Source organism: Trematomus bernacchii, unplaced genomic scaffold (genome assembly GCF_902827165.1).
Source record: "Trematomus bernacchii unplaced genomic scaffold, fTreBer1.1, whole genome shotgun sequence".
NCBI lineage: Eukaryota > Metazoa > Chordata > Actinopteri > Perciformes > Nototheniidae > Trematomus > Trematomus bernacchii.
Genome location: NW_022987654.1, coordinates 480,768 through 491,240, shown reverse-complemented (window position 1 = coordinate 491,240; position 10,473 = coordinate 480,768). Strand labels below are relative to the sequence as shown.

At 41.2% G+C, this 10,473-nt stretch overlaps 1 protein-coding gene across 1 annotated transcript; it reads left to right on the top strand.

Moving 5' to 3' along the window:
- Nucleotides 1-675: 675 nt before the first annotated feature.
- LOC117486439 (leucine-rich repeat neuronal protein 2-like) lies at nucleotides 676-8,546 on the top strand. Its single transcript, XM_034134872.1, has 2 exons — nucleotides 676-861; nucleotides 4,697-8,546. Exon 2 carries the CDS (start codon nucleotides 5,111-5,113, stop codon nucleotides 7,424-7,426), a length of 2,316 nt encoding a protein of 771 aa, XP_033990763.1. The 5' UTR covers nucleotides 676-861; nucleotides 4,697-5,110; the 3' UTR covers nucleotides 7,427-8,546.
- Nucleotides 8,547-10,473: the final 1,927 nt, after the last annotated feature.

Below are 10,473 nucleotides of genomic sequence, written 5' to 3'. Positions count from 1 at the left end.
TAAGCTTCTTTTGTATTTCTCTTCTTTGAATATTGTTGATTGCTAGTCTGATTAAATGGGTTGAAATACAGATTCAGTTTCTCCTTTATCTGTATTGTATTGTTTTAAAAAATATAGATTTTAAAGGTGAAATTGGAATAAGGCTTAATAAAAGCTTCTGAATCTTGAAGTTGTCTAAGTTAACAAACATATTTCAACTCACAAAATACACAATTAAAATCTGAAATGCTAAGCAATGTGTATATGTATACACTGTATATTTTTAACAATCCTGTGAAAATACCACATTGAAATGGCTCAACAGATCTGTCAGGTGGCGAGATGAGATACAGCTTGGGCTCTGAAAAAGTGCCACACTATTGTTGAATTAAGAGACAATCAACATTAGAGGTACTGCAACACAAACCTCTATGACAATGTAACTATCTATGACTTAGCATTGTGAGCCAGTCTTTAATCTGCAAAGAAAATTGCAAGCAGGACCCAAAGAAAACTTTCCATCCAGAACAATCACACACTGTAACTAACGCAAATGGCTTTGTGAAACAGGGAAAGAATAAGAGGGAGAGAGTAAGGCAGGCAATAGAAAGAGAGGAGGAGAGATGAGAAGGACGGAAGCTCTGCTGCAGAACACACCTCATCTCCATTTTAACTGGAGGGAGAGAGCGAGACAGATTCAGTCTGAGCCAATTTACTCTTCATCTCCAGTGACGGAGAGAGGAGAGCTAGGGAAGCGATATATCAGGAATCTGAAGAGATCCACAAACGTGAGACTGAGAGGGCGAAGAGGAATGTGAAGCAGTTGCAAAGAAAGCAAATGAAGAAATGACAGAGAGAGATGTAGTCGGTGCTTCAGTTGCGGTAAGAACCCCTAAACAAGCCAGTCATTGCAGCACTCACACAGACATGCAGCTGTGGATGCTATACATTCACTCTGAGTGGAAGCAGTATGATTCAAAGGTGATGTGTTAGCAGGTGTGTGTGTGTGTGTGTGTGTGTGTGTGTGTGTGTGTGTGTGTGTGTGTGTGTGTGTGTGTGTCAGGGCTCTTTTTCTCTTAAACATCTTACATTTGTTTATATGTATGTCTGCATGCAAGATGGAACTGATTCAACTGCAGGGCAATATGTGTCTTTTAGTTTTACAATATTTGGTATTATTATTATAATCTACACCCCGCACCTCTATTGCTTTCCCTCTCTCCTGCTCCCCTCTCTCTCCTTTCCACCCTGTTGCAGTGTCTCTCTGTGTCGTAGCTGGCCAGCACGATTAAACCTTATTCAATGACGAAAATATACGTCTTAAAAGTTTTTCCTCCACTCTCTGCTTCTCTCTTTCAAAGTCAAAGGCAGCTGAAGGAGAGGCATGTTTGACTTTTGCAGTACCATTGATGTGACTGGTCTGAAATAACAATCCTGTTGCTTTACATCCCATTAAGGTTCTCAAAACGTTCAAAACTGGTAGTAAACCATAAGAGTATATAGACCACCATCTAATTGGATACATCTAGTACTGCTTAGCAATATTGACTTGTTTTCCTCTCTCTTGTAGCACACGTTGAAGTCGGTAAACATATGTGTCAAGCGATAGTGGTCACACATGTCAAAAGTAATAAATAAAGGTTATTTAATTAATTTCACAGTTTCATAGCCAACTCGGGTACATATACAGTAGATACAGTAAGTCTAGCAAATGTGAATAGGTAATTTGGTGTTTGAGAGAGGGAAACAGATCCATTTATGTACAAGAGAATAATGCCCAAATGGTTTAAAAGACAAAAATATTGGCCAAGATTATAATGATCTAATATCCAAAAACAGATGCAGGTCAAACAATCCAAAAAAAGCAGTAAAGCATGTGGAGCAGAACGGCATCTTTTCTTTGGGTGCACAAAAAGATGCACAAAACCACATATGCATAAGAGCTACAGCTGGACTTGAATAGATGTTTTTGTTTGCGCTGATAGTGTCCCTGTTTTGTTAGAAGCAACCGTACAACATGTTGTGCTAAAACTGTGGTGGTATATAAATCATAGTATTGCCAGCATAGCATTCAATACTTTGGTTCCCAATTTTGGGCTTGTGAAAAAATGAATATTTTGAAATATAGGGTAATTTCTTACACTGTAAAGCAACACATAAATTGTATAGGAACTCAAGGCAAAAGCCACAACTGTTGACAAGAGTTACAATTACACAAAGCATAATTATATTCATTCACTATTTCATGTTAGACCAATATTTATTCATTATAGGTCCTGCAACTGTGTTAGAAAAACATCTACTTCCTCAGTCGACTGGAGAGTCACTTCAGATTTTGGATTAAGGTCAGTGCAGTTCTCTCTCTTACAGTAATTGTTATTACTCATCCTCATTGCTGGGGTATTGCTCTTGATAATATGTAAGCTGCAGTCATACATACTCAGACGAGCAGAGGGAGCAAATATATTCTACAGATTGTGGAGAGCTGGGCCGGGACAGAGTTAGGAAAGTAGCCGCCGATTCATAGAGATCTTCACACTCCTTTTTCCTGAATAGTTTATATTAAAATGCAGCACAAGTCTTTTGTAAACACACGTCTACAAAGAGTTATAGATTCCTGCAAAAGAAGAACACATCTTTTGGGAGAAAATGACAAAAAAGGAGGACATCATAATTAAATGATGAATCCATTATTGAGCAGGTTTCATTTGAAAAGATGAGAGAGTGGAGATGAAAGTGAATGGCTGACAGAAAAGTAAGAGGAGCCCCGGGAGGATAGAACCGCTCCAGTGTTTTTGACTTGTACCGATCAGAGCTTGGATAACGTGCTGCACTTAAAACCCAAAATGTCACCCTAAACTACAAGGTTTCTGAATGCTTATCACGTTTCTCAATAAATGTAATGTTACTTATTGGCAAGCATCTCTCCAGACGTTCTCCTCATCAGCTAACAGAAGGTACCGTACAGCCTGTGGAGATGTGAAGAACTTCCTGTTTTCATCACACCAGCTGCCAGGATAGAAATACTCTGCAAGTGTTGGAAAAAAGGTTATAAGTTCATTCATTGACAACTCAGAACTTGGTCACAGAAAATTGACACATTTTTACGATTGACAAAGTGCAGCATAAGAAATGTAGTCATGCTGCAGGTTTCCTCATTCTTATCAACTACTACAAACCAAAACAAAATCCAAAGTAAATCTCAAAACACTGAGACTGAGCGAGGATGGGAGATGTGTTTCCATGGCAACTATGCAGTAATCCTTCTCTCTGTGTCTGTGTGCGTGTGTGTGAGTCTGTTTGTCATGCAGGAAACCAGTATTGCATACAACATGACTGACAGTTGAATAATTGTTTAGAAGAGATCTGAAATGTCACTCTCCCAATGTCTACTTGACTGACAGGTCAACTTAAATGAGTACTAAGTATACTGCATCTATTAATAATGAGAGAGTGTCTCTTCTCAAACTTAAAGCCTCTCTCGCACAGATGTGTCAATTACACAACTGCATTCATTTAGACGTGGATTGACTAAAGTGTCTTTGATCAGGACGGATATATTCACAATACTAAGGTATAGTAAATGTATATATAGTATGTCTAACTATTCACACATTTCTGTAAGTGCAGCATATTTACAATGTTAGCGGTGGATATTTGCAGTTCTCCTCAGAGGCTTAGCTCATTGTTTGGGTTTGGTTAGATAACCCGTAACTTTAATGAATTTAGATTCACCTTCACCACTCTTATCAGCATAGCACCTAACTGCACCCAGTCAAAGTTAGCAGCAGTTATTGAACAGATTAAACACAGACCTTTTTCTGTGGTGGTGGTGGAGCTCCGATCTAAATGGAGAATGAAAATTGGACTTACATTCATGAGTTAGATAGACAATTCCAGATAAATAACAGTATTCTGTTGAGCACAGGTTGATAGCTTTTACTCTAACAAGTCAATGATCTGTTCATGTGATGGTTTTGTACCGTGCTCTAGATTTGAGAGCCTGCCAAATGCGCTAAATGTAAACACTGATATAACTCGTGTTCATGGTGTCTCTCCATGTGTGTGTGGGTGAGTGTGTCTGTGAATGTGTATTTGTTACAGCAGCAGCAGCTACGTTCATAACAGCCTTAAGTGTAGAAGGCTGATAATATAAAATATCCTTGGGGTCTTTTCAACTGTTACATAATAAATAATATTTTGCTTTGTTCTAACACTGAACACTGAATGTAAAACACTGACATGAAATATTTAAGTGCAACATTATTTCATCACTCGCACATGTTTACCTTTTCTCCTGTAGGCTGTAAGAAACATTGGAGTTGACAGCAGAGTGGTTTATCTCTCTATCTCCTCCTCAGGGATCTTACTACTTTTTTCATTTTTCCATATTCTCGTTTTTTTCTAAATGTGCCAAAGCATTCACAGCCAAAGATCCTTTCTGAAACCAAGATAACCTTCTGGTTTTTTTGTTTAACCTTTTGTCTTCTTGCTTATCCATCTCTTCTTCTTAACCTCTCCCTTGCTCCCTTGTCTGAAGCATTTTGCAAAGTGCATCCTTGCAAACTCTATGTAACCTTCATAGCTGAGACATTCATTGCACACCAATTTGTTTTGGAGTGGGACCTGAGGAGGTTTAACAGACTGTATCAAGCAGATGTATGTCTTTCTCTCTCTTAATCACTTTCTTTCTCTTCTTGTGTTTCTGATAAAACAGCGAGCCACTACGCTGGAAGTCCTCCACCTGTGGCCATGATGTGAGATCGATAATGTGAAAACGAAGGCCGTCTTCGAGCTTCAGCCATTGTGCAGCCCCAGATGCTCTACTGCTGAAATCAAAATTAAACGTCAACACACTCGCATGGGTCCTTGACTACAAATAGGAACATACACACTTCAGTTGTTTTAGTTGTGTTGTGGCCGCTGTAGAAGGCTGTTAACAATATAATTGCTATCTGTTCACATTTTATGAATAGTGACAATGAACCATCTGGCCCTTTTTGCAGACACACCTTAAAACTGTTAATTGCACAACTTCTCATCCATTTGTGGTCCAAATGACTCGTCTCACATCCCCATAAAAAACTCTTTCTCACTTTGTCTGAATCAGCTGCTGTGACCGGCGAGGATTATGAGGCCGACTTTAGTGTTTCTACATTTGCACTGTCTCCTGTTTGTGTTTGTTGGTGTGTGTGCCCCCATTGCTGTGGGCTCGCTAGCTCACGCATTACCATGGCACGTCTCCTGCCCGGTGCGGTGTGTGTGTCAGATCAAGCCGTGGTTCTCCCCTGACTCTGTCTACCATGAAGCTCCCACTGTGGACTGCAACGATCTGCTCTTGACCAAGCTCCCCTTACCCCTACCCCCGAACACACACACCCTGCGCCTGCAGAGTAACCTTCTGTCGGAGCTCGACACCGCGGTGCTGCATGGACTGACCAATCTCACCGACCTCGACCTTTCCCAGAACCGTTTCAGCCATGTCAGGACAATAAGTCAGAACACCTCCATGTCCTCTCTACTATCTCTACACGTGGAGGAAAACCATCTCAATCACCTCCCTGAGGCCTCCTTCTCCTCTCTGACAGCTTTGCAGGAACTGTTCCTCAGCCACAACAACTTACACGTGATAGCACCTGGAGCCTTCACTGGTCTCACCTCCCTACTGCGTCTACATCTCAACAACAACAGGCTCACCACTGTTGACCCTCGCTGGTTCAGGGCTTTGCCCAACTTAGAAGTTCTCATGCTTGGTGGAAACCCTGTGGAGGCACTTCCAGAAAGGGGCTTCCTGGCCCTGAAATCCCTCCGAAGTCTTGTCCTTGGTGGTATGGGTCTGAGAGGATTGGCTGAAAACGCACTGGAAGGGTTGGAGGGCCTAGAGAGCCTCTCATTCTATGACAACCTGCTGACAAAGGTCCCCACCCTCGCCCTAATAAAAGTGCCAGGACTGAAGTTCCTTGACCTCAACAAGAACCGCATTAAACTCGTTGAGACAGGAGACTTCCGAGACATGGTAGATCTGAAAGAGCTCGGCTTGAACAACATGGAGGAGCTGGTGTCCATTGAAAGAGCCGCCCTGGAGAATCTTCCAGAGCTCACCAAACTGGAGATCACCAACAACCCACGACTGTCCTTCATTCATCCGCAGGCGTTTCTCCGGCTGAGCAGGCTTGAAAGTCTAATGCTCAACTCCAACTCCCTGAGCGCACTTCACCAGCACATCATGCTCTCCCTGCCGAGTCTTCAGGAGGTCAGCTTACACTCCAACCCACTGCGATGCGACTGCCTGTTTCACTGGGCCGCTGAGGACGCCTCTCACACTCACATTGAAGACACACAGACAGAGAAACATACACCTCGGATGGTGCGTTTCATCCAACCGCTGGCCACGTTGTGCTCTGAGCCCCCAGAGCTGAGATCTCGCAGGGTGAGAGAGGTGTCCTCCAGGGAGATGTCGGCCTCGTGCCTCCCCATGATTCCTACCAACTCTCTCCCTTCCTACATTGGGGTAAGAGAAGGAGGAAAACTCGTGTTGCACTGCCGAGCTCTTGCAGATCCACAACCTGAACTGTACTGGGTGATGCCCTCTGGACTGAGACTTGGTCATGCACCGAGCCAGGCCTCCAAGGGTTTACCAATTCCTGCTCCCTGCCACAGCCTGACCGCCTCTGAGGGGTTCAACAACACATCCAGCTTTTCTCCTGGTCAGCCTCAGGATAATGCTGCCTGCAATCCCTCTCAACACTACCGGCTGCTGCCTGAGGGAACTCTGGAAATGAACAAGGTCACCCAAAGCGAGGCAGGCTTGTATACCTGTGTAGCTGAGAATGCACTGGGAGCAGATACACACACTGTTACTGTGGGTGTGCATGGAAGGGTAAAGAAAAGAAAGAGGGGGAATGCTGCTAACATGAAGGGATATCAGTTTAGAGTGGATGCCAGGTTGGAAGTGAGAGATGTCGGACAACACTATGCCATCCTGTCCTGGCAGAGTGGGCGAAACCTTCCTTCAACTCGTCTATCCTGGCAAGCCATATCCTCAAACGCACACACGCCTACATACACCACACGCATCCTGGCTGGTACACAGAGCTTCAACCTAACCCACCTTCAGGCGGAGACATTTTACAGAGTGTGTCTGCATTTAGGGATCAGTGAGGGTGCAAAGCGTGCCAGCAGGAGATCAAGAGAGAGCAGAAAGTCTCAGTGTGTTTCTTTCAGGACGAAGGATGTCCCAGAGCCTCAGCCCAGCCTGCAGCTAAGCCCAGAGCTGACCTCCACCGCAGTCACACTACTGCTCCTCGCACTCATACTGCTGCTGCTGGCAGGCCAGGGAGGGGACAATGAGCCTGGCGAGGGGGCAGGAAAGCACAACATCCTCAAGGAAGTCAAAAGTCCTAAAGTTCTGATCATCAATCATACAGACGGAAGCACTGCACATTAGCCGAATCAGAGTGAGGAACTGCTGTTGCATCATGACTGCTGAGATAGTTATATTTGTGCTTATCAAATACAGACAAAAACACTGATATACTCACACACACACACATAGATAATGTTAAATAGTACCTTGTAAATCGCAGCTTAAAGAGAAGAGTCATGAATTGATTAATTGATGTAGAAAGAGATTTGTATTTATTTTATATACCATATAAAATATATATTGACATTATTTCTGTGTAAAGTTGTATTGTAAATGCCTAAACCCTAACCAGGGAAATACAAGTGGACAATCAGACTGCTGCAGCACAGTGAGGGATCTGAGGAGGAACAAATGACGGATATTTGCAGAGGTGAGCAGTCCAAATCTCCAGAGCGTCCGTCTTGTTTCCTGTCTACATGTCCCCAGACTCAACCATTCTCTCTCCGAGCAGATGAAACTGTCTTGAGACATAAACTGAAAGAAATCCCTAATTGATATAAACATCCTTTTTTTCTTAGCTTTCACTACCTTGAACTGGGTTGTCATGTGGATTACATTATACAGTAAACTCATCCTTACTTCCTCCCGAACTCCCCGTATCTTCTTTCAACATTTAAGTGGTCTAAAAGTGATTGTGTTAAACTCTATTTTGAGCTATTATACAATAAAATCTTTTTAATTTACACAATTTGACTGTCTATTTAAGTTCTTCTTGTCTCAAACATGGTGTGAACATAGCATGACAGATGAGAGACCTTAAACTCTATACATACAATTAAAAGCATATTAGGGATTCACCTGCAGCATCTACTCCTTGCAGCTGGCATTACTCCACTGTAGGAGTATGATAATATCTCAGGATATCTGACACCTATACAGTAAACACAAGACACAGTGTGTCCCCTGCTGGACAAGATCTGAAACTGAGCAATTCTAACTAAAGAGATGCAGGAGTAAATCAACTCAAGTACAAATCTCACACAGTTAGAGGGTTTTTCTGTATGAAATTCTCATTTTGTGTACTCACAAACAATGCTTCTTTCCCGAGCTGTAGCACATGGAATATCGACCTAAAATAAAACATTGATTTCTCTAACTAAGACGTATATATAAATTCAGCTGGACTTGATTTACACAATTGTGTTGTATATTATATTGTGCTGTAGGTTTGATATCCTTTTAACCAACGATAAAAATGATGGCCTAATTAGAGCTTTTGTGGATCAAAGGTGTGAAATGGATGTAATTGTTGGTGAATTTGTTTTTAAGCTTCATAATCCCTATATAAAAACTAAAAACAAATTGTCAACAGCAGTTAGACTCTGTATTTATTCACACAAAACATAATACATTTTCTTTAATAAGGCAACACAATACATCAATGATTTATATGTATACCATATTTAGATTTTATGTTGTTATTTCTTATCTAACAACACGTCATTCTTTACTATCACTAGCAAGTGTAAATAAATAACTTAGCAAGTCATGTAAAAGAGTACCAGATGCGTAAACTTCAAGTCATACTGTTAGTACATCCAATGCAACAATCCTTGACTTACTTTCGGAATTTATTGATATATTTTAGCAGTAGTTAAATGACTTGCTGAATTATAAATAACCTTTTTTAGGCAGTAAAAAGGAGGCCCTGTGGAGTTTTCTAGTAAACAAACAAAACATATGTATAGCCAAGGTCATACAACAGTTCACAATACTTTTGCAAGGTCGATTTTATAAGTATTTTAACTCCAGTACTGTTTTAATAGCTTGCTCAACACTACGTCCTTTTCTGGCACATTGCTGTATTTCTTGGTGATTTACCAAGCCACCTGTTGAACAGTGAAATATCGTAAAACTATTAGCTGGAAAGTGTACTGCATGTGTTCCCTTGTTTGTGTGAACAAGAAAAAAAAAACAGGCAGTAACATCAAGAAAAATAGATCCCCAGAACAACTCATGGTCTGAAATCTCCACAGGGTACCTTTCTAACATTCAACATCAGTTAAAAATCAGACAGCAAAAACATTTTCCGAAAAAAAGCTGATTTCAAATATATTCCTTTTCACAAACATCAACAGTAACGGCAATTTTCATTATTTCCATAAGCATTATAAGATACATTAACACTGACATCATCATTAGGTGCTGGAGTGGGTGTCATTCCTAAGAGTATGAGGTGCTTGTAGTATGAAAACGTGGTTGTGACTTTAAAAATTGTGAAGATCAAAAGCTCTTTCCAGTGTGAGATGCCCTTCCACAGTAATGAGCGTGTTGAATGTACCGTACAGAGCGACACAAAGGGAAAATGCTGTTAGTTGGATACCCTTTCTCTTCACAGCTGTTAAGATTGTACAATCATTTACAAAAATATAAATCTATTCTGCATTAACAAGTGACAGTAGTGATTAGTACATTTGATAGTTGACAGTGACATGAATAAAATACACAAAACAATGACGCTCTGGTAAAACAACATCAAACAATAGCACTATAATGTATATCACTTTACTGTACAGAGCACAACTACGTTCTGGTCATATGTTACATGAGCTGAACTAGATGTTCCCGATTCTCACGCACATGACACTCAGCTGTTTCTGACCTGCTCTCATTCCTTTATGCAGTATGAATGAAACAAAACAATATCAAGCCTTAAACGGCTGATTAATAGAAGTTTAAAGGTCCCCTATTAGACTCTTTTTCAACAACACATTATAGGTCTCAGATATGAACAAAACATGCCTCTGAAGTGTTTGGCTGAAATACCAAACAGATCATGAGTTGTAGCATCCCATAAACCCCTTTGTCTCAGCCCTGTTTCAAAAGTGCTGATTCTGTATCTGTAGCTTTAAATGAACATTTCTAATGCTCCCCACGCCCCTGTGTGAGATATTTGGTTAAAAAGAACACATTGGTGCTCTAGGAGAAGATTCAGGTGATAAGGTGTGGGGGGGGGGGGGTATTACCCTGGTTGGTGTTTGGCTAATCGTTACACAACCCCAAAACTTGTTATGACATCATAAAGTGGCCAAAATCTGATCAGCTCATTTTCAGACAGGTTTTTATAT